This window comes from Vicugna pacos, chromosome 6, assembly GCF_048564905.1.
Source record: "Vicugna pacos chromosome 6, VicPac4, whole genome shotgun sequence".
In the NCBI taxonomy this organism is placed as follows: domain Eukaryota; kingdom Metazoa; phylum Chordata; class Mammalia; order Artiodactyla; family Camelidae; genus Vicugna; species Vicugna pacos.
Window position 1 is genome coordinate 11,974,570 of NC_132992.1, and position 25,603 is coordinate 12,000,172.

At 41.2% G+C, this 25,603-nt stretch overlaps 1 protein-coding gene across 1 annotated transcript in view; it reads left to right on the forward strand.

The window, feature by feature from the left end:
* Positions 1-19,278: 19,278 nt before the first annotated feature.
* PRTG (protogenin) overlaps positions 19,279-25,603 on the forward strand; it is a 112,759-nt gene continuing 106,434 nt past the window's right edge. Inside the window, exons 1-2 of the mRNA XM_072962363.1 lie at positions 19,279-19,372; positions 21,588-21,890. Coding sequence (XP_072818464.1) covers positions 19,279-19,372; positions 21,588-21,890 — 397 coding nt within the window. The remainder of the gene's footprint in view (positions 19,373-21,587; positions 21,891-25,603) is intronic.

Genomic DNA, 25,603 nt, shown 5'->3' on the forward strand with positions numbered 1-25,603 from the left:
CAGTGGTGAGAAAAGAGGTTCCTGAGGGAGCCTGGGGCCACGATGTGAAAAGTTCTTATACGTAAATTGCAAGCTTCCTGTCTATCCCTGGGGGTAATTAGCACAGTGTTTAATTCACAGAATGACTTGATTGATTTCTTTTTCCCCTTAGACACACATGCAGAAAATAAACTGTCACTCAGTTTCGGTTATCACAACTCTGTTTCTGATTCCCAGGTCTGCCTTTCCACTTCTCTTTTCTCTACCACGAGCCCCACGCGGCCAGATGCCTTTGTAGTTGAAATACTTATCGATTCCTACACCCCACTATTTCCCATTACCCCTCCACTCTTCCCTTAATCGGGCAGGGGTCCAGAGGATATTCTGTGCCTTAATAAGTGGAGGAAAAACTTCTGACACTTAGAAGTTCAGGCCTTGGAGGGACCCAGAGTACACAGAAAATAACAACAACAAAAAAATCGTGAGGTGTGCACCAGGGCGTTTTCCCACTTGTGAGCCGAGATGAAGATTTTCTGCTTTGGAAGGAGGAGGGTCCATGCTGGTTGGAAGTCAGTGATACAAATCACTAGTATGTCCCTCCACTCCCTGAGAAGGGAGGCGTGCACTCTGCCTGCCTCTTCTAACTTGGCCTGGGTGGGGAGGGTGTAGCTTAGTGGTAGAGTGCATGCCTACCATAGACAAGGTTCTGGGTTCAATTCCCCAGTACTTCCATTAAAAAAATAAATAAATAAACCTAATTATCTCCCCACCGACAAAATTTTAAAAAGATCAAATTTCTAACTTGGCCTGGGTGTTAGAAGGAGCACCCTTGAGCCTGAGAAGCACAGAGAAGAGTCAAGGGACGAGAGACAACTCGGCCGTGAGCTGTGCAGATGGAAGGCTGAGTACAAGATGGCTCTCTGTGAGCCTTCCAGGACTTAATTCAGTCCTAAGGGAAAGTCAGGGTTCCCCCTAAATTTCTGTCACCCTGAGGAATTAGGACTTATAGAAAAGTAAACTTTTTTTTTAACACATCTGGGGTTTGAGGCTAACCCCAACACCTACCTAAAAAATTTAACTACAGGGTAGAGAGGTGGTATAGTTCAGTGGTGGCACACATGCTTAGCGTGCATGAGGTCCTGGGTTCAATCCTTAGCACCTCCATTTAGAGAAAAAGGATTTTTTTAGTTTAACTGTAGTAAATTTTAAACTCACTATATGTCACTTTTATTTCAATGAATGTTTCTTGGGCACCTCCTAATTGCAAGGCACCCAAAGAAGTCCAGGGGAGGAAGAGTGACTTACACTCAAGCATGTCCAGACTGAAAGTAATGAGCAACAAGAAGAGACACTCCTGCACTCTGACTGGCAGGAGGGCAAACGCTCACGGAAGGGGCTGGCACTGGCCCAGAACTAGGGGCACGGGTAGGAAATTGAGAGGGAGACAGCAGTGGTTTCTGACTGTTGAAGAAGTTGGTGGAGCTTAGAGCACAAGGCGGGAGGAAAGGTCCACAGGGGACTAGCTGTCCGAGAGCCTAGCCTCACTCTTGCTGCACTGACACCTCTGTTCTCTGAATCCTTAGGGTCACGTTTTGATGCTTTCCTCCCCTCCCTTCTCAGGGCCCATACTTCTGAGTCTTTTTGTACTTAAGTTTCATAGAACTAGAATAATAGCAATAAACATAAAATATTTTAAAATAATATCAACTACCATTTAGGGATTTGGCATAATATTAAGCTCTTAACCTCAATTGTCTGATTTATCCTTACAATAGGAATGATTATCCCTTACGGGAGCTTTAGCTCATAAGGGAGTATTACCTTCTCTTTTCCAACCTACATCCTAATGGTGTCTCAATAACTGCTAGACATTTTCCGAGATGTTCTGTGTCATCCAAACCGTTTTGTGTGTGTGTGTGTGTCATTTACATATTGTTTTCTTAACCAAAATAATGTTAAACTAAGCCTCTAAAGGGATCTTTAAAATTTCTTCCTGCTCTCCACCCAGCTATTATAATTTCGTATTTCTCTTCCTCAATATGATTTCACAAATTGTTCAAGAACCTCCTAACCCCATCCTGTGTGCCTCTTACCAGTTGCTTCCTCCTCTAGGATTTCCACTCAAGCTGTTTTCTCTTCCCTCTTGCTGGAAGACTCTCCCTGACCTCTGTCCCCCTTGCAAAACCTGTTCATTAAATCATACACATTCTTCAAGACCAGGCTAATATGCTGCCTCCTACAGAGAGCCTTCTGGAAGTCTCCCCATCAGAATAACTCATTTTCCTCTCCATCCCTGCAAGCATTGCTTCCGTGTCTTTATGTGGTTGTATTTACGTCCTATGTGTACATATTTTTCTTCCTCTTCCACTGAATTGTGGGCCCACATCTTATACTTCTTGTGTGTCTGATGCATCTGCATTGTTCACATGTCAGAATTTTACTCATATGAGTATTTCTTGAATTGATTCAGATACAAACCAATGCAGGTTTCTCCATCAAGTATTCAGGGCCTGCCCTTCCCATATTCTGTTCCTCCATCATATACGCTAGATTTTGTGAGGCCACGATCATTAACACAATCATTTCCCCTTCTGCTGGTCATTTTCTCCTAAAACGGAGGCGGAAGGGACTAGATGAGCATCTGGCTGCCAGAACTGCCCTGGGCCTGCCCGGGTCCTCACTGGGTGTGTGTGGAGGTCCAGGCGCGTGGGGTGCTCTAGACTTCCAACTATTGGAGTAGCCTCCTCTGGGGGAACCCTGATGCTGGGAGCAACTGTGGTTTCAGAGAGCTGAGATCACTGCGGCTGGAAGCCTGGAAAATACTCCAAAGTCAGACTCAGATTCCCGCAGATTTTCGAAAGAAAGGAAAAGAGAAATTGCAGAGATAGAGAGGACTCATGATTTCTTTTTCAAATTTTCAAAAATTTGCTTTTCAAAAATTTGCTGATTTCCTTTTCAAATGGCTGGAGAGGGGTTAACAAAGAGGAAACGTCCCTGTGTCAGTTAAGTCGTATGTGAGCAAATCACTGAATTTCTCTTTAAAAGAGGTCTGTCCAAATGTGCTTTAAAATGTCCACAAGCGGGAAAGACAGAGTTCTTTTAATAAGAGATCATTGTCCCACGTCTGACCTCAGCAATGGACAAATTAGATGCCAGAGAAACCAAATGCAACCATAAGCTGAGTATATCTTGTGTGCAAAATCTTCAAAGCTTGTATTTAAGAAGTTCGTAAGTAGTTTGGGGCTGAAGGTAAAGGGTTAGCACTTGGGAAGGGTGCTCACAATGTCTTACTCCACCTTCTATAATACAGACAATTAAACATAAAGATTAGTTTGCAAGAACGAGAGGAATCCAATGTCTTCATTCCCAGAGAGAGATTATAGGGAATGTGTGGCCTGTCTTTAATTCTTTATTTATCAGGAACAAAAAAAAAAAAACCCGTAGGCATTTTAACTACTCAGACTAACAAAATAAAAGCAAGAAAAACAAACAGCAAGAATATATCATGCAGTCCAACTTTCTCATTTTGTTGATGAGAAAAAAAATGAGTCCCTAGATGGTTGAATGACTTGCTCAAGATCATCAAAGACGTCGATTTAAACTCATAAACTCAGAGAGGCCAAAGGGAAATAATGTCAAGATATTAAATGATTCTTACATATCAAAAACACGAGGGATGGGAGATTCCCCTTGCCCAGTCTCCATGGCTTTGGCCACCCTGCCAAACGGGAAGAGGTTTGAACTCCACATCTGGTTGTCCATGTGCCCCAGGCTGGGGAGGTCAGCCAGTGAGTCAGTTTCCAAATCATACTGGCTTTTAGAAAACAGGATGAGACCAGAAAGAAGAGAGGGAGGGACAGCACCCTGAAGCCTTTTAAAAGCTCTCCACAAAAGGCAAAGAGTTCTCCTCGACCAATCCTGACCCCAACCGACCTCATGACCTGGTTACCTAGGGTCAGCTTAACACTTTAGAAATGGTCCTGGCTGGCTCTGTAACCTCTGTCACTCACAACTAACAAATATGTCTTTATAGGGGTCACCTTTTGGCCAGAAACTGGCAGATTCTTTCCTTTCAATTCACATATTATGCAAAAGTCTCTCTGGTTTCTATTTAGAAATTCAAGCAGTCTAATTTGAAACCTTTTTCACTAACACAGGATACTCAATAATTGTCACTGACATAAAAATCTCTACAGTGTCTACATTAATACACAGTTTGGAAAACTCAGTACGTTTCATAGGGACACTCAGAGAACAAACATAGTGTATGTCCCTGTAAACTTTCATGCTTCTATGCAAGACAGAGAGAACACAGGATGGCTAGAATCTGAAATTTTAGGGGTCCAAACCAGTCTTGTCTTTGGAGGAATTGTCAACAGTGTCTCTGGTGCATAGAGACGCTTAGAGAAAAAGAAAGGGGGCCTAAGTAAGCAATCTTCAGTTATTCTCACCACGCAGTCAAATGTTGAAAGATCAAGAATGACCTGTTTAGAATGAGGGGTCTCCGTGTGCAAATAGACAATTAAAAAGACTGCAGGTATTCAGCATGGTTTCAATTTTAATTGTTTCAATTTTATTCAAGGCAGGAGAGCAATCAAAAGCTACACCTAGTCCCCAGCCTTCAAGTTCCTTACTTTAGTATAAAGATATTTTCTCACTCAAGGGATTTGCCATCACAAGATTCTCTCTGGCTAGTTTTCCAGTTCAAGTAAGGTGCCTTCCAAATTCACCAAGTCTTCCTTATAAGAGTGGACTTGGCTCCCAAGTTCTGGTCCTCGGGCCTTTTTTCCTTAACTAACTTTCATCCAACCACAGTGTGCTGGATGTTAGGGATTCAGAACTAAATAAGCATAACTCCTGACCTCAACAAAGTCAAAACGAGGGAAAAGGAAACTGACTTACAAGCAAATGAGTGAAAGGAAGAGTGGTGTGAGTCAGCAGGGAGCAGAGAACACACACAGGAGTGTGATGGGGGTAGGGAGGTGGGCAGTGTGGTAGCTTGCCTCCAGTAGGGCCCCCCATTAGCCTCACCCTCTGCACGGGGCATTCACCTACTATACCGGTAACTCCCATCCTGTGTGGTCTCTCTGACATTGTACCAGTTAATCTCTACGATCTATAGAATAAAGTGGAAGTGTCAGTGTGTGACTTCTGAGGCTAGGTCATGGAAGAACTTGCTGCTTCTGCTTGGCTCTCTTGAATCACTCACTCTAAGGGAAGTCATTAGTCATGTCTTGAGGACTTGCAAGCAGCAGAAGAGTCTTAAATGGGAAGAAACTGAGGCCTTTCACCAAGAACCAGCATCAACTTGGTGAGTCTCCTGGGAAGTACATCCTCCAAGCCCAGCTGACAACCTGATAGCAACCTGATGAGAGACCCTGAGTTAAGATGCTCCTGAATTTCTGATCCACTGGAACAGGCAGAATAATGACTCCCTCTCCAAGATGTCCATGTCATAATCCCCAGAACCTGTGACTATGGGATGTTACATAGCGAAGGGGAATCAAGGTAGCAGATGGAATTAAGTTTGTTCATCATCTGACCTTGAAACAATATCCTGGGCTATCCATGCGGGCCCGATGCAATCACAAATCTCCTTAAATGTGGAAGAGGAAAGGACAAGAGGTCAGAGTAAAGCCCTGCGAGAACTTGGCCACCATTGCTGGCTTTGAAGATGGAGAAAATGGCATGAGAAAAGGAATGTGGAGGTCTCCAGAATCTGGAAAGTGCAAGAAAAAAGACTTGCTGGAGCCTCCAGAAAGGAAGGCAGCCCTGCTGACACCCGGGTGTTAGCCCAGGGAGACCTGTATCAGACTTCTGACCTACAGAGCTGGAAGATGATCGGTCTGTTGTTTTAGGTCACTGTGCTTGTGGGAATTTGTTGCAACGGTCATAGAAAAATAACACATTGACAGAAACTATAAGGATAAAAAATGGTTACTGTTATTTTTGGACGCTAAATTGGGGGTAATTTGCTATGCACCAATAGATAACCAGTACAGATTTTGTTACCTAAGAGTGGGCTGCTGCCAAAACAAACAAACAAATAAAATAAACAAACAAACAAACTTAGAATATGAGAGAAATTTGGGGCCAGACAATGGGAAGAAACTGGAAGGACTTTAAAGAGAGCACTAGTAAAAGCCTAAAGGGCTTTGAAGAGACAGCCCGTTGAAGCCTGGTGGCCTTTGAGAAAGCTGACACTGAGGTCTCAGAGGAATGTTAGGAAAATTTTATTAGAAACTGGAGGAAAGTCGATCCTGGTTATGTTGCAGTAATAGAAAAGTAATAAATGTATCTAATGAATTAAGTATCTCACTGAAGAGATTTCCAGACTAAGTGTTTCAGGTGCCACTGAAAATGTGAAACAGGGGCCTACCAGAACAGCACGCAGAAACCAAACTTGATCAATTCATGTTGCTCAGCACCTTCCTTATATGAAGAACCTTCCTATCAGGTCACAGTGGCTGCAAACATCTAACAAATTATTTTAGACTCAAGTTAGTCAAATTCTTATAAGCCAAGGTGACTGTCATATGCACCACCAATATCTAGAGGAGATGCATATAAGTACACGCTACAAATCGGTGTGTAACCCTATTTGGTAGGGCAGGCGGATTTGAAGTTTCTTGGTCATTACAGACATGGAACTGGATACCTGTGCATTGATTCCAATAGTTCACATGGAGGAAAGCTTGCATCAGATATTTTTCTGACCTTTTGTAAGACCAGAATCCTCATTGTGTTCACTGAGCACAAAATCAGAGCTCTTTTGGAATGTTAAATGCTTGACAGGACATGGAGCTCGGTAGTACATTTTATATGCAAATATAATACAGTTTACATTTGTTGAGCATTTATTTGATGTGCCAGACACTCTGCCAAACTGTTTATATGTATTATCTCATTTAGTCTTTGTATCAATACTGTGATATAGGTACTAATTATTATCTATATATCACAGGTAGGGAAACTGTAGTTCAGGGGATTAAACGACTTGCCCAATATCATGAAACTAGATGAATGAAGGGAAAAAAAATTGAAATCAATTAGCCAGAATCAAGAGTAAAGAATTCACTCTTGATAACTACAATGACTATAAAGATAAAAATGGAAATTTGGAAGGAAAACTTCATGTATACAGCTAGTTCCAAATCAAGTAATGTTTAGTAGTTAAAATGAGCATTTTTTTTTTTTTGCCAGCGTAGTCTAAGATTTGGATTTCTCTTGAAGTAAGGGAAGGAAGGAAGGAAGGAAGGAAGGAAGGAAGGAAGGAAGGAAGGAAAAACTATTAGGCAAAAATAATTTAGTGAAAGATGTGGGTTTAACAAATTTTGAATTTTTGTTTTGCTCTTATGAGCATTCACAGAATAATTTAGAAAGCCATGGGAGCAAATCTTAAACTTAAGACTGAGGCAAGAAATATATTTCTATTCTTAGAGTGGATGGGAGACCAAAAGGTATTTATCTGGTGGTGAAATCAGAGACTGGCATTGAAAGTGGAGGATTCATTGCTTAATCCTCTCTCAGCAAGTTGGGCCCTTCCAGACCCATGAAGTTAGACCTATTTTTCACCTTAGTACACAAAGTATGACATTTTGTTTTAATTTCTAAAATATTAGCCCAGTTCCTCTCACAGATTACTCATTCTTTGTCTTTTTTCTCTCCTTGGATTTTCCATTTCCAAATCTAATTCATCTGCCTCACTTTTTACATTCTTGAACAGACAGCCTTTTTTCATTAACCTGTTCTTTTAATTTATCTAGAGCAATGAAGATGCTAAACTGATCCTTGATCAAAGAAAATCACCCTTCTACCTGTCATTTCTTTAAGAAATACAAAAAAGAAAAAAATATATCAAATGAGTTTTTAGTCACTGCTTTTGTGATGAACATTTAAAAAATATTATAAAATAGCTGGTAAACTATTGTATGAGGTCAAGTTTGTAAAAACTCTTAAACTATAAAAGTTACAAAAAGGAAGGCAATACTATATGGTACTAGTTTACTTTTTAGAAAAGAACACTGCTTTTGAAATTTCTTTCATATTGTAAATTTTTTAAGTTGGGTTAAGTTAGGCAAACAACCAAAAGTAACTATTAAAATACAATTTTCTCTCTAATTTTTCTGAAATCATGATCAGGCAACATTGCAGGCTGATAAAAGTCAATAAAATTATTTTTTCTCTCAAGAAATTTAAAACTGTGAAAGAGCCCACTGGTTGTTGGAATGATAAATGAGAAATAACCCATGCCAAATATAAACTGGTGCAGCCACTATGGAAAACAGTAAGGAAATTCCTTAAAAAACTAAAACTAGAGTTACCATATGATCCAGCAATCCCACTCCTGGGCATATATCCAGAGAAAACTTTAGTTCAAAAAGATACATGGACCCCAGGGTTCATAGCAGCACTATTTACAATAGCCAAAACATGAAAGCAACCTAAGTGTCTACTGACAGATGAATGAATAAAGAAGACGTGATACACACACACACACACACACACACACACACACAATGGAATATTACTCAGCTATAAAAAGAATGACATATTGTCATTGGTAGTAACATGAAAGGACCTAGAGATTATCATACTGAGTAAAATAAGTCAGACAGAGAAAGACAATATTATATGATATCACTTACATGTGGAATCTAAAAAAATAATAAAAGTGAATTTATTTACAAACAGAAACAGACTCACAGACAAAGAAAACAAATGTATGGTTACCAAAGAGGAAAGGAAGGGGAGGGGTAAATTAGGAGTATGGCATTAACAGATCCACAGTAATGTATATAAAATAGATAAACAACAAGTATTTACCGTATAGCACAGGGAACTATAGTCAATATTTTATAACAATCTATAATGGAAGAAAATCTGAAAAAGAATATATATATATATATATATATATATATATATACATATATATCTGAATCACTTTGCTGTACTCCTGAAATTAACACAATATTGTAAATCAACTATACTTCAATAAAAGTGAATAACCTACACCGTGGCATGTGATGGTGAAATTTCAGAGCACCTTGGATAAAGAGATAATCCTAAAGACATTCAGAGAGAAAAATCAAGCCATGTTCAAAGCATTGGGAATCAGAACGATTTAAAGGACTCTTCAACACAAAATAATGCCAGAAGAGAGTGAAAGCCTTTAAAATTTCGAAGAATGGTCATTTTCAATTAAGAATATGTTATCTCAGCCACACTGTCAATCAAGAATAAGAGTGGGAAAAAAGGCATTTTTGGATATTCGAGGACTCAAATAATATCGCCCAAACACCCTTTCTTGGAGATCTACTTCAGGGTATGCTTTAGCAAAATAAAGGAATTAGCTAGAAAGAAGACACAGGATCCAGGAAACATGAGTCCAACTCTGGAGAACAAGACAGGGAAGTCCCAGAACAAGAGCTTTGCAGCAGCTGATAGGAACACCAGCCCAGACTGCACGAGGGAGATGGAGGCTCTGGTCGGGGGAGGGGTGCACAGACCTGCTCGTTGTTATCATGAGTCTTTGTGTACATGTGTTACTTTAATGATATGTAAATTAATATTTTGAATTCTATCCTGTCTTGAATCATCCTGTCCACCACTTAAACACATCCCTACCCAGCCCAGTCCCCCAGCACTGTGTACATACCGCTGTTACAGCAGGCACCACGGAGTCTTATCAGCATCTGTTTATATGTCTGTCTCCACAGTTATGATGTGAGTTTTATGAGGGTTAGAGCTGCATGATTTCATCTTGGTTTTCTCAGCATCCAGCAGAGTGCCTGAGTATGTGTTTGCCCCATTAAACCAAATACTGTTTGTTAGCTGCTTGAAGGAAATTCTTCCAAAAAGGCATTTTATATTGACCTGATAGAATTTCAAATCAGAGAAAAAGTCTATTTCACACAATTAGCATTCTCCTGACATTAATATTAAACTATGAGCAGATGAAATGATTATGTCTACAAAATGCACTAATGCACTCATTGACTAGATGTATCCACTTTCTGCCAGAAAAGTCTTCGGCTTGCTGTAAGCCAGATGAAGTCCTCTAGTGGGAGAGAGAGGAAGTAAATAGAGCACAATAAATATATGTGATGATGCTGTGCTGGGTAAGGGGACAGAGGGTGACAGTGGGGGAGAGTGGGGGACTCTAGGTGGGGAGAGGCCAGGGAGGGCCTTCCTTTATCCCTGTTCTTTCTCTGCCTCCTTCCACCCTATAAGATAATGAAGCAGTCTTAGAAGACACATAGTGAGATTTCAGTCAGGACTCCTCCAAGCTAAGTCAGATTCCTCAAGTAGAGATGGAGGAAGAGAGGGCAGCTCCTCCCCCACTCCCTCCATTCAAGGTGATAAAGCAGAACAACCTCTGTGGGACTCAGAAAAGGGTTTCTTGCAATCTTGCGGCTATGAAAGGGCCACTCGGACATTTTTGAAGAAATTAACGTGTCTTCACTGGTGCAAGAGCTTTGAACTGAAGGCAAGTACCCAGGGTACCATTTCACATGAGCTGCTGCCTTTCAGTGATAAACGGGTTTTGACTGGTACAAATGGGAATATGATTGCTGAGCGGAATATGATTGCACACCTAAGGGAAGTGTTCAGAATCAAGCTGTAAAATTAAAATCTCTTCTAATTCCTAAAACTTTCATAATTGTGGAGGATCAGTTTTTGTCAGCATGTGTAATAAGTCATCCCTACCACTCCTAAAATATATAGTCATACATTTTCATTTTGGAAAATGAAAACATATCAGACTACTCAACTCACAGTTATCATTAAAAATGCTACAGGAGAATGTTGCTCTACATTGTAAAATGAGTCTTTACTGGTAGACACTATTTTTTAAAAGCAAATATAAATATAAAGCAACTACTAACCTGCTAAGTCATCAGTCTTAGTTATTTTAATAAGAAATTTGAACTTGCAGAGTATAAATTCTCTGCAAAATGCCAGCCAAAGCAACTGCATTCTATTTGTATGGTTATATATGTCCCTACATTCATTTACCTTTCCTCCTCTGACTGTTATAGTCTTGCAGTGATCCAAAAATATTTTACCATCTTACACTAACTTTAAAGATACTACGTCTGTAATCAGTGAGACTATTCTCCCCTAATCACCTTCACATAGCATCCATCCCTCACCAGCGATAGCCGTACAATCTGCAAACTAGAGAAATCTATCTGCATGTTTGTCAGCTGAAAGAATGTGTGCTTAGTGTCAAGGATCTACAGGTTTATGGGCTCCTAGATAGAGATGGTGAACCATGTGGACACAGTCACCCAGCAGACAGTAAACAGCAGTTACTAAATCCCACTAGTGCTATTATGTACGGCGGATAGGAGCAGGAGTAAGAACCAGCCAATATAAAGTGACAGGCTTGAAAGTTCCCATTGATATAAAATGCATTTTCAATGAGGCATTAAATACTTACCCATTTATAGAGGTCTTTGAGGGGCTGATCAAGAAAATTATTGGTTCATAAAACGTAACTCAGTAAACTATGGGCTAGAAATTGCCACTATCTCTCTCTCTCTTTGTGTGTGTCATCAGCATTTCCCACAGCAGGGAGTGGAGAGAGCTTGGTGCTCTCCTAGCTTGAGGCTCAAAACACTGGCCAGATGAACTGGGGGTGGGGTGGATGCAATTCAGAGGCTTTTAATTGTACACTCTGTTCCTATCCCGACTTCCACATCAGCTCCACCACACACATACCAACTACTGACCTCAGACTATCAGCACCACTTCATTCATCAGGAGACAAAGTGAATGGCAGTTTATTCCTCCCTTGGAAAATTTGGGGACCTCCTGGTCCACTGTGTGCAAAGCACTTTGCTAGGTGCTATGTAAAGGTGTTGGGGCATGGTGCACTATTTGAGGACAGTCATAAAAGATTTATGAATGTACTAAATGAAAGCTTAGTGTGGGTGTGTCTAGAAATGGAGTGCCGAAGTCCCTTTAGACCCCTGGAGTGCCTCTAATGAAGCATGAAGGTGTTGGGGCCAATATCTTAGTACACAGCGTCCCCTCCCACCACCACCTCCACTTTTCTCTTCTGATCCACCAAACAGAGCCTGAGTAAGAACATGTATCTCTTTAGTGGTCCAAGACCTGCAGCAGGATGCGCTGGAAGATGGGGGGTTTCTAAATCCCCTAGTTTTATTGTCAATTTATTCCCCAACTTTAAGTTCTTTGATCTAAACATTTTTTTCCCCACCTCTTCCCATTGATCTCACTTTACAGATCTTCAATTCTCTTCAGCATCCTCAAACTTGCCATTTCCTGATTGTTTTTCTTTCTTCCCCTTGAGCTGTATTGAGCAGAGCTGGACAGAGAGCTCTTGCATGAAGATAAGCTCATTGCTGAGGAGGAGGGGATGATTAACTCGCAGGTGTTAGAATTTATCCCACTGCCATGTGTTCACCCACACGCACATTTTGCTTGCTATTTCTTAGACACGTTGTAGCAAAACCCCTGAAACAAAAGTTTGGTTGAGTGTCGCTTAATATACTAATGTAGTAAAATCAGCATAAAATTAGAAAAAGGAAGAGTTTAGTTGATGTTAAATCTTATCTACTATAGACTTTCAAACATGATCAAAGACAAATATGAATCCAATGATAAAGCCACTCTTGGTGTGGTTTAAGGAAACAAATACACACAAAGCAATAAAGCATGGATCAGACAAGCCCAAGTTTGAAATCTGCATTATCACTTATGGGCTGTATAACCCCTGAGTAAGTTTTTTAACCTCTCCAAGCCTGTGTCCTCCTCTGTAGAAAGGATTAGCTATTGCTGTTGCTGATATATTATTTCGGCTTCCAAACATTTACCCTCTTGGTTATTCTCTGCCAGCATTCTAGACCTTGCCTCTTAAAATGTGGAATTCAGAAACGACTATAATACACTAGACCTCGTATGACCAAAATGACTTATGAGACTGAACTATCTTTGTCCTGGACAACATGCATCTATGAACACAACACAGATGCATTAGCATGATGGCCACCACATGCATTGCTGCCTTATTTATGATCAGTATCTACAGGCCACTTTCTCTCAAACTGCAGATAAGCCAGGTTTCTCCATGACCAACCCTGACTCCTATCCATCAAATGCAATTAAATTAACCAAAAAGTATGAGTTTATGTTTATCTCAGTTAAATTCCAAGCTATTTGAAAAATAAGGGAGACATTTCTCACTTATCACACAGCCCAGCTACACCAATTGTCTGTGGTTTACTGGTCCAGGCAAAGCAGAAAAAAAAGTGGTGGTCTCGGGTGGACTGGGATAGGAGAAAGGAGAGTGTTTCAGCAAGAACCATAGAGTTGTGTTATTTCAGAGCTTAAGAAATAGAGAAAAAACTCTCAGCTAGTAAAAATTATCTTGTTAGATCTATTAGGAGTTCTCACTGACCACCTCCCGCTATCACTTCTTTCTTCCCTCCCTTCCCACTTCATCCCACTATAGGAGTGTAAATTGCTCCTAATATTGTGTCCTCAAATTATCATGAACATTGCAGACTTTATCACAATATTCAGTATCAGCATATTTTTCTGAGCTCTGTATCTGCAGCATCTATCAGTGCCTTTAACACATTGGATGCTCAGTTGTTTGTTGAATGAGTGAATGGGGCCAGCCCTCACCAGTGCCCCACAACTCTTCCCAGTGCTGGTGTATATCCAAGGGGATGTCCAGTGCTCTTGGCCTCAGTTCTAAAATATCCTGTGCTCTCGTCTGCTACAAACCCTTGATCACCTTCCCTCTCCTGCCCCAGAACAACCCCTTCAGTTCTGGTAGCTGATGAGTTACTTCTGGCTCCTGTTTCCTAAGTTTTTTCAGTTCCCCTGGAAATTGTGTACCAGTAACAAATCCTCACTTTGATAGTCCCCCAGGGCCTCTCTTCTGAGTTTCTACCTTTCAAGACGACTACTAGGAGTGGGAAAAAAAATTCTCATTCTATCATGCAACATGTTAGTTATGCATTGTGTTACATGCAAATTAAGATAAGTGTGCCCACTGTATTTTAATCCAGACCAGTGGTAATAAATGTAGACTAGACAAGATCAACTCCAAGTACAGGACTTTGCCCTGCTCTCCCAGAGAATCTTCTGTCAATTGCTTTCCATCAACTTAATCAGTATTTCAGGATGGTAATTCATCATTTCTTCAGTCAACAAATACCTATTCAGTTCCTCTTAACTACAAGGCAGTGTCCTTCTCATTATGGAGAACACAAGATGAATCAGACATGATTTGTGCCCACGAAATGCTAACGGTAAAATATGTGTAAGTTACGTGTTATAAAGAATACTATAAGGTTTTAGATGAAATAACACCTGTGCTGCCCCTAAAAATACAGATAATATTTGGAAAAGTCTCAATTTTGCAGCATGCAACTGAAGGGTAAAGAAAGTAACCCAGAAGACATCTGCAAAGGCTCAGAGTCAGGACAACTCAAACGCTATTGGGCAATTAGCAGGTGGTTCACTTTGGCCCGAGTGTCAAATACATTCAGGAACATATTGACAGTAAAGTTGTAATGGTAAATCAAGGCCAGGTTGGGGAGACAATAGGATTAAGGAGTTTGTTGTTTAATAAACACTTTTGGCATTTGACAGGCCATGAGGGAGAAGTGAAAGTTTTTTGATCAGAAGAAAAACTTGATCACAGGCAAATGAACCTTGTAGTCACTATGAAAATGGACTGGAGCATGGAAAGACTGGAATCTTTAGGGGGAAGTCTGTTGAGAGCCCTTTCTAATGCGATGGCCCAGGTGAGAGCTGGAACATGGGCAGTGGCAGGAGATAGTGAGTGTAGAACAGATTTTAAAAGATTTCAGAGAGAGAATATGAAAACGAATATATGTATGTGTGTGTATGACTGGGACATTATGCTGTACACCAGAAATTGAAACACTGTAATTGACTATACTTCAATTAAAAAAAAAGATTTCAGAAAGAAACTTGGCAACGTGGAGCCCTTGAACAAGAGTGAGTAGATGTTTAAATCAAATGTTATTTTGCATAACCCCTTTAACATCGAATCAACATTTCTTTATAAGAATATCATGAGATGTAGATGGTCAAATGTCTTGTTGGAATCAAGATGTGTTTTGCTCTTCCATTTTCTTGACCTACCTTGATCTTCTTAGTAAATATGAGCTTTCGCTTTGTCAATATCAGCACTGCCCTTGGCATGCATTTATAACCCACTTTCTAAGAATTGTGGTTAAAAAAAAAGCATACAATGTAAATTTACTCAACAATTTTAAGTGTGCAGTACAGTATTAACAATATGCATATTATTGTATAACAGATCTCTAGGTCTTTTTCACACTGCACAACTGAAACTCCATACCAATTCAGGCACAACTCCCCATTTCCTTCTCCCTCCAGCCCCTGGCAACCACCATTCTACTTTCTGTTTCTATGAGTTTGATTAGCTTAGATACCTCCTATTAGTGTAATCATGCATTATATATCTTTTTGCAATTGACTTATTTCACTTAGCATAACTCCTTCCAGGTTTATCCATGTTCTGGAATATAAAAAGACTTCCCCCTTTTTAGGGCTGAATAGTATTTCACCATATGTTTGTGAGATATATATATGTATATTTCTTCATTTATCCATTCGTCTGTTGATGGATATTTAGATTGCTTCCACATCTTGGCTATTATCAATAATGTTGTGATGAACATGGATTTGCAAATATCTCTTCAAGACCCTATTTTCAATTATGTATACCCAGATGTGGAATTGCTATGCCGTGTTATAGTTCTATTATAATTTTTTGAGGATCTGCCATACTGTTTTCCATAGCAGCTGCACTGTTCTTCAATTCCATGAAAACTTACCACCACTTTTAAAATAATCCATTTCAGGATGTTTCTGATGGCAAATATTAAGCTCATCATGGTGTGATTTCCTAAGTCACATGAAGACCATAACATGTGATCCTCACCCAGGGCCTGGCCACCTAAGCAGCATAGTAGGAGCTCAACTCCAGGAAAAAAACTGAACGACTCTGGGCTTTTGCTGCATTTTCTTACTCTCTCTGATTCATGAGCATATGCAAATGGTCCTATGATTCCATAGAACCAGATAATGTTTAGTGGTCAGAGGGTCTGAAGGTCACTTTGTACAGCTCCATAATTTGGTAAGTGAAACTACGTCATTATTTCCCCCCTGAAAGGCCAGGAGTCTTGAATTTATTTAGCAAAACTTCATTCCTTTTTTTGAAATCTACCATCATATTTCAGCTCTCTTTTAACCATATAGGCTCTATCCTTTTGGGCCTGAAAATAATTTTCCTTGTTTTAGAATATACAAGCAAAGAGGGCTTAGGTAGTTGTTTATCAAGGGGGTAACTTTGGGAGGTTAAACACCTAGGTCTTTCTTACCTCTTTTAGGACCAGCTTAGGAACTGTTTCAATAAATCCTTAGAGTAACCATCAGGATGATCACCCAACCAGTTAATCAGATTTGACTATTAAAAACTTGAGTACTGCAAAATTAAACCCACTCTAAAAGGACACAGATGTCACTACTGAGAATATTTACTTACAAAATAATAATAGAATTTATTCATAGAGCTACACATCAGGTACTTTCCACGCATTGTCACAGCACCCCATTGGTACCATACTTGTTCCCATTAAATGGATGAGGATTGAGAGCATAAATAATTTATCTACATGAGGCTGAAGTTTGAACCCTAGTCTGTCAGAAACCCCAAACTGTACTCTTAGCCACTACAGTGCCACCTACTATATTCAAGGCACTGCGTTGGAATCTGTGGGGCATTCGAGAACTGGGTAACAAGAGCCTAGGTAGCTTACACAGCCTACTACATATGTAAGACAAATATTATACATGAAAGAAAATGTAACTGTCCAAGAAGACATATACCGTGTTATTTAAAGAAGCATGCTATAAATTCTGAATCCCAGAGGAATAGGTGTTACAGAAAAATAAAGGAAGGAAGAAAGGGAGGGAGAGAGGAAGGAAAGAAGGAAGGAAGGGGAAAGAAAGAAAAAAAGGAAAGAAAAAAAGAAGTTTAAAGACATAAAGGATTATACAGTAGAAACAGCAACAAACAAATAAGATATGGATTCTGGTTTCCAGTTACCACTTTCTAATAAGTGACCTTGGGTAGGTATACTGTAAATTTTATATAACATAGTATAATTACATCATCAGAGTAAACTTATTGCTGCCCAACATGGGAAAATAAATACATTAGAAGAGTTTAATTAGGGTTTTTTAATCTCATTGCACATATATATGTATATCATATATATATTATTTTATATTCAATGCAATGCTGTGTTCCTCTTCAGTACAACTTAAAGCCATCTTAGGAGAATCAAAGGCTCCTATGATTAATTGAAATGTTAAAGAACCAGCGAAGTGGCAGTTAAAAAAAAGTTCTTCCCTCGCTTTTTAGTTTATCTCTTCTCTCCCCTAGCCTTTATTCTTCTGATTTATTCAAAAAGGAGAGCATAAAAGCATCTTATTAGCAATTCTTATCCAGGAAATATGAGCACTTAGGATCGATTGAAAGGGAAACTGGGAGAAGGGGGAGTCAAGACAGAGGAAAAAAGTCATCCAATAAAAAGATCCAGTTGAATAGGCACACAGTTAAGAATACGATTGTGTAAATTTGTCAGATATTTAAAACATCTTTGCTAATGTTTCATTTTATTACCTCTAAACATTTTTCCTTTCCATGACTATTCTGATGCTTAGAAGTACTTGAAATTCATATAAATGGTAAGTTAGGTTTTGGAGGAAACAGAGCCGAGGGTATTACCGTTTTACACGCAGTTAAGTTGAAATTGTTAAGTAGACTGATCCCTATTATAGTAAGCTTCCGGGGAAGGTTACTCCCAACAGATGTTCTGAAACTGTTGATTCCCTCGCTTTTTTTTCCAGAGGGAGGATTTCTGGAACACGCTAAAGGCAGTGAGTGAGTTGATGTCTTAGTGACAAAAGCTAGATTTCTGTCAGTAGCTTTCATTAAGGTTAGTGTTTTGGCCTGTGTCATCATCATGGCCATAGATTTAGTTTCGGATTAGGAATGCTAATCCACATGTAAATATTCTCCCTGATCCGCACATGTTTACCAAACCGATTACATTTTTAATGTCCCTGTTAACTTCTCTTGTTATCCTTAACTAATTTTTAAGAGATGAGAACAAACTCACATTTGTGTCTTTCCTAGTCAGTTCAACTTCTAACCAGGTAGTCCATCAACGCCTAGCCCCCAGACCCAGCACGGACAATCCGGAAATCTCCTGATCTCGCCTCAACTCTCAGGACAGGGCCTTTTGTGTGCACAACTCTCACGAACTGAAGAGCCTGACTAACTTAAGAAAGAGATAATAAAACGTCTCCCCAAACGGTAATTGTTCATTTCAGGGCACACTTCAGAGATGTTTTTAAGCCAGGGCTGCATCTGATGGGGGCAGGGAGGATAGGAACCGTCCCCAAATGTGGAGGCTTATCACCCGGAGATGCCTCCAGCGGAGCTGACAAATCTCTGAAGTGGGAAATAGTTTTCCCTCCACAGGGCCTCGGCGTGTGAGGGGAGGAGGGGGATGGGCAGGGGCCATCAGGGGAGAAGTCTCCGGCCTTTCGACGTCTCTCAACACCATCCCTCCCCCACCCCGCCTCCTCCTTCCCCGAATCCCAAACAAGCCCAGGGTGGGGGGCGCAGAGGGGCCCCCGGGGCAGGCCGGGCCGGGAGGCTCGGCCTTTGTGGCTCCGTCCTCGACGGTGGCGGGGAGGCAGAGGGGGCGGGGACGCGGGCCGGAGACCCTCAGCCGGGGCTTGACCCCCAGGTGCATTGTCCGGCGGGGACCGCCCCCTCCCCCCGGGGCCGCGACCCGGCCGCCACCGGGCCCCCTCCCAGCGTCTCCCTCCGCGGGCCGCGCCGACCTCGCGGTCCCCAGACCAGGGGCCAGATGTAGAAAGTAGTCCCCAGGCCGGCAGCGGCGGCGCTGTCCACTCCGCCGCCCCCGCCCCCTCCAGCCGCCGCCTCACTCCGCCCCCGGGCCGGACTCTCGGGCCCCCCGCCTCCCGCGAGCGGGTGTCCGTGCGCCGGCCTCGTCGCGACCGCAGAGACGAGCCTCCGGCCGCGCCACGCCACGCCGGTGCCCGAGCAGAGAAGCCCAGGCTGCGCGCGTCCAGCCGCCGCGCGGGGAGCGCCCGGAGGCGGGGGCCGGCAGGCGGACAGCAGCCGCGGGGCAGCCGGGGAGCATGCCCGCGCAGCCCCGCTGAATGGCGCCTTCTCCGCGACCCCTCGCCCGGCCGCAGCCGCCGGGGATGCTGCTCGGCGCGCTCCTGCTCCTGCTGCTCCTCGGCTCCCTTCCAGGTGGGCGCGCTTGCTTCTGCGTTTCTCCTGCGCGGGTGGGGCGTGAGCAGGCGCGCGTGGGCTGGGAAGGGGGGCAACCGGGGCGGGAGGGTGTTTGGCGGGGGACGGCGGGGTCCTCTGCCGGAGCGCTGACCGATCCCCCCGTCGCTGCCCCCTCCCTGCGGCCAGTCAGGAGCCGCTGCTGGAAGCGCGAGGTGCCCGCGGGCTTTGCGGGGGCGCGGGCGGCGGTGGGCGCCTGTGCCAGTGCCCGCCCCTCCCCGCTGCGCTCCCCCGGCCGCAGGCTGCAGGGCCGGCGTCCGCTGTCCACTGTCGCCCCTTTCTCTTCGCGCCATTGTCCGCGTTCCGGCCGAGTCCTCGCCTCCGTGGCCAGCCCGGGCCCCGCGCCCGCCGGGGCTGCCGCGGCCGCACGTGGCTTTATTTATATTGTTTCCTTAGTGGCAGCCTCGCCGCGCAGGGGGCGCCGCGTTTCCGCGCGGCTTCCCCTCTTTGCAGTGGGGGTTCACCCACGTTTTAGGGCAGGGGGGAGAATGGGCGAACTCAGCGCCCAGGTCAGACCCCTAAGTGCCCCCACTTTTCCGGATCCAGCGAGGAGGGGTGGAATTGGAAAAAGAGGGTTGGACGTTTTGTGGCCCATTTGTGCCCCGGAAGGGCGCGAGAAACGTCCCAAAACTGAGAAGGAAGGTATCTAAGCAGGATTTATTATTTCTCATAGCCAGGTATTTTGAGGCAGGGCCTGAGATGTGTACGAATCTGAAGATCCCCTTCAAACTCCAGGTTGGCCTTGCGCAAACTTGAATGAACTAATTTTTCTCTTTTGCATCTGTGTTGCTTTATCCTCAGAAAGTTAAAAAGTGTAAAGTGGATGGAGGGGAGGTGTTCAGGAGAATGGGTTATTTTACTTATTTACAGGTTAGAAACCCCAGACTTTTCGTGGGGTTTTTTGGGTTGGCTTGTTTGTTTTCTGGAGGAGTTAGTTTTCTGTTAGCGTGAGAAAAGGATCAAAGTCAGATGTGACTCGGAAACACAATGGGCGCCTTCCGGAGTGGTCCTCGAAGCGCGGGGCTGCTAGAGTCGCTCGCGTCGCCCTGGGCATCCATTAGAAGTCGGCAGCCCGGGCGTGGGAGCGTGACTAGTGTGTGAGGCTTGGAGGACCTGCCTTGATGAGAAACAGATCAGTTCCAAGGATTTGTAATCATGAATTCAAGACAATCAGAAGGAAGATTAAATGTCTCCCTTCCCTACCCCACCCCCCAATCCCCTAATACTCTCCTCGGCCCCAATCAATATGCAAGACTTTAGCTGACCTTTCCGCTAAATGCAGGAGGTGACGGGGTTATTAGCTGGTCATCGGATGCTTTATCCTAGAGGGAACCGGACGATGTGTATGCTTAGAATAAAGCTTTTCCTCTGCTCTGATAAAAATGTGTATTGGTTGATTAAGCAATCTCCTGTCTCTATTAGACAGTAAGGACCAATTAGTCACGCATTTTTTCCAGCAGTTGGTAGTTCTAAAAAAATGAAATAAAAGTTTCCTAATCCGATCACCCACTGAGTACAAGCAGCAAGAGTTACCAACTTTTCAAAGTCAACTGTTTGTCCTTTAAATACCTACCATACTCTGCAGAAATTAAGTAAATGGCTCTCTTTCAAGGAGAGGAGACAGAGTCCTTGCTGTAAAAAGGCAGATATAAAAGTGCAAACCTGTAATTTGTCACAAAAGATAAACGTACTTCCCAAAGGAGTAGATGCCAAGGGTTCCAAAAACTCTTCAAGGGACAAGGAAATAAACTTGCTTGTTCACAGAGTCAGAGTTTTGCTAATGATTTCTTGTAAAATTAGACTTTTACGACTTACTCTGTTCAAGATCTTTTTGACAAGCTTGTAAAAGTGGCCAACAGCTTGTGCTCAAGAGTTTTCCTGATGATTTTGAAACTCTGGTAAGGCACTTGAGAACAGAATTCTTAAAGGACATAGAAGTTATTGAAATCTTTCCTATGCTTTTAGTGTAAAGCATGTTGTAAAAAGATTTCTCTGATTTGTTGAGAAGGTTTGCTGAAACTTAGATTGGTTTGTTAAGTAAGGTATTTGTAAGTTAACTAATACGGTGGTTCAACTTTGTCTCATTACATCCTGAATATGTGTTTTACAGTTGTGTGTTAAGAAATGATTTTATATGGATAATTCTGGGTATGCCTTTCCCCCTTTTTCCTTGTAGGAGTATGGTGCTTTAGCGAACTGTTTTTTATAAAAGAACCGCAGGATATAACTGTCACAAGAAAGGACCCAGTCATTTTAGATTGCCAGGCTCATGGAGAAGTTCCTATTAAAGTCACTTGGTTGAAAAATGGAGCAAAAGTGTCTGAAAATAAGCGGATCCAGGTTCTGTCCAACGGTTCTTTGTACATCAGTGAGGTGGAAGGCAAGCGAGAAGAGCAGTCTGATGAAGGATTTTATCAGTGCTTGGCAATGAACAAATTTGGAGCCATTCTTAGTCAAAAAGCTCATCTTACCTTATCAAGTAAGTGTTTATGTTTTTGATTGTTTGACATTTTTCACTGCTAACATTTTGATAATTTCTTGATTCATTAATATGCTAACCCCCCATAATCATACGAACGTTAAGAATTTTCTGGAGGTAGTAGTTGGTGCTAAGACACGCAGAAAAATTTGAAGAAAACGTATATAGATATAAATTCGAATGAGTGATTAAGAACAAAAGTCATATTAGGTTTAGAACACCAAAACCTATATAAAGGTGACTATGTATAAATTTAAGTGTTTCAAACTATGAAAAGAGTTGGGTGAAAAGTTTGGCCAACAGGACAAAATCTCATCTTTTGTAAATTAATAACTAAATTTTGAAAATCACAAGCAACTCTTTCTGCTTTGTAGATGGCCCTTAAAAGTTAAATCATTCATATAGCCTAACCTTCCATTTCTCTGACTGCTTTAAGATCACCCATGTTGCTTTTTAATTGTAAGAGAGGGCATTGATCAGTAACTCTCAAGCCTTTGAAGTATTTCTAGGCTTTTCCTGCTGGGAGAGAAAGAGATTAAGACCATTTCCATGTTATGCCTCATGGACTTAAACCAGATCTGCTCACTTTTTCCCATTTGTCATAAAGTTTGCTGTCTAATGGTTTCCTTTGTATTAACAACGCCCTCAGATCAACCATTTGTCCAAGTGATCCACTGCTTGGTGGTTGACCTGATAGCTGTTGAGTGTACACATGGGCCCAGGAGAGTTAGGGAACGTCTTGTTTCCCTGAGGCTTTTCACCTCTTCAGGTGATCAGATACCCAGCACTTAAGATTACAATAAACAATTTCCATCTTAAAACAAAACACAACACAACTGTATCTTAAGAATAGTTTTACAGGCATCCTAGATACAAGTTTTTGTTAATCCACGAAAGATAGCACTTTTTTACACTATACCTGGAAATTGATCATTTGCAAGTTGAACAATAGGGGGAGAGAGCTCTTGAGATAAAGGCATAATCTTTAGGAAATAGTCTCTTCAAGGTCTTCACAGTTGAAATTTAGGAAGCTGTTGGTGGGGGTTTCCTGGGTGACTTTATTGTAATAGTCCATGGCCATATTTGTGCCACCCTCATTTTAGTAATTTGGACAGTAATAACAGTAGAAAATAAATTGCAAGAAAGATATTTTACATTGAAATATGTCAGAAAAGTAGAGAAGTTGCTAAATCTAACACCCCCCCAAGAATAGCGTAAATCTGAGAGAATATCTGATAAGCTAGCTTGCTTGCTTTTTTTTTTTTTTTTTGCTGTAGTCATTGGCCAGTAATTATTTTTTGTTGCTGTTGAGTAATGGTTTTTCAGTACAGTATTGTTTTCAGGATAGTGTGCTTTTTCACACTTACATTCTATTCACTTAATTTTTTGTCTAATGTAAAATTGTCCTATAGAGTTGTAATTCCCCCCCCCCCCTTTTGGGTTTGTGGAATCCTGTGTTTTCATATCCAGGACCTGTAACTTGTATTACCTTCCTGGAGAGGAGAAGGGCAGGATGGAAAGATGGAGGGGGGCCTTGAAAGGTGAAGCATTTGTCATGACCACAGGGTATTTCCAGGACCTCCTTAGAAGCCTGACAAAATTCTCGAGCACTCAGAAATATTTTGAAAACACACAGAGCTTTCTGACTTCATAAATAAATTCTAAACAGTATAACAAATGTTAATAACACTGAAACAGATATTGGTATTGGCTTTTTGAGTAGCTTTAGATTTGGTATCTTTATAAAAATTGATAACAAATATTTTGAAGGCTATTATGGTGAAGGAGTTTTCATATTTTAAGGATCAGAAACTCAGTTAAATTATATAGAACATTGCTATTAAATATCAGCTGTAGGTGATTAGTTGTAGGAACCACATTTTTCATATGCATGTATTTTATTTAACTTGGAGGAGGAACTTTGCTAGGAAATTGCATCCAGTATTATAGATTTAAAATGAAAAATTCATAGTGTGTTTAGATTTTTCTTTAGAAGTAGATTTCTTAAAGATTTAAAATTAACAGAGTTAGTTCTGATACTGAGAAGTAATGTCCAGTGACACTGTAGGCTCAAATGTCTTTATCCTGGTAAAGATGTGATACATAATAAACAGGAAGAGAATAGGCATTAAGTGGACATTCTGGTTTTTGTGTTTGTTTTTTTTTTAAGGCTTGTTCTCTCCTAGTTATTGATAACAGCAGGGGGCAAGTATGTTCTTTTTATTTTCTGGTCAAGGATTTTGTCAGCAAACATATCTTTTAGTTCTGAAGTATAATAAGTAGTACAGCACCTAGAAATCTAAAACTTTAATCTGTGCAAGTTTTAGATTTTTAACACAGGCAATCAAGTCTTGGTTTCTAAACTTAGGAACTAGAAGCTGAAAGTTGCACTCTAGGCAAGAATTCCATTATTCATGTGTAAATTAGGAATTCACAGGGTTAAAAGGTTAGAAACTGGCCAGGATGAGGTTTACCCTTGTGATAAAGAGCAGATGACCCTCATTCATTGGCCAAAGCTTTCATGTAGCTCTTCTGCAAAGTTAGTTATTGCCATGAATTGTTCTTGAGGAATGCAGAAATTCAAATGTGAACAGGCCTTTCCTTAAGTGTCACTGTGGAGCCTTATCTCCCAAGCACATCAGAGCCGGCTGTGGGGACAAGGTTCCTCCCCAAAGGCCTGGAGGCTTTGCTTTCCTGTTGTTCATCCAAGCACAAAAGAATTTGTCTAACTTAGTTTTTCTAAAGCATCCCATTTTTAAAGGAAAGTATAGGGTTAAAGTAATATTTAGTTTTTCACAAAAAGTTAATCCCCCTTATTGATAGCCATTTTAGCTGTTTTACATTTTCATGTAATTAGAATAGGAAGGGAAGTGATCTGGGAGGCCCTTTTTCTAGTTGCATACAATAGTAAGCACAGATGAAACCATTTCCTATAAATTGCAGTACTTTCAACTTTAGGCAAATCAAAATTTCACTTTCATAGGTGCTAAGTCTTCACTATATAAATAATTTAATACAAATATCTTAGGAGTAAGAAATAATCCATGACATCTTGACATTTCTTACATTCAAATGTTGAAGTAAGAAAGATAAATTTCATAGGAAAGCATTAGTGTGGTTGAACATTCTCATATTTCAACAAGTTTAAATTAAGATAAGAGACATTGGAGAGAAGTAAAGGAGGAGGTGGGTAGTGTTCTGTGATGTGTAAAGGACTGGCCGTAAGCTAGTGATTGAACAGCAAGCTGGTTGTTTATTTCCTTTCCATAAAAGGTGGAAATTGAAGTCTTAGGATAGAGGCAAAGAGAACATAAAGCTGATTTATATTTGTTAGATTTTTCAGGACTTTTCACTTGGGTACGAAATAGTTTTTAAAATGAGCATCTGTAGCTGAAAGACCGTAGGAATTATTATAATTCTATGATAGATATTTCCCCCCAAATTTTGAGGTTAGTTCAAACATCCATAAAATTGTTTAAGGGGCTTCATCTCTATAACTTTATTTAGCCATAATCATTTCCCTTAAAAGGATGTAGGTGGTTTTCCATGAATAAAATGTTTATCACTTCAGTTTGAGATGAAACTTGAGGTTTTTTGCTGAGATTAATGAAAAACTGTTCTGTGATTGTGGTTCCTATCTTAAAGAGTAATACATAAATTATAGCTCAAAGCTGATCTTGAAATGTGAAGTTAAAACATATTGAAAACACTTA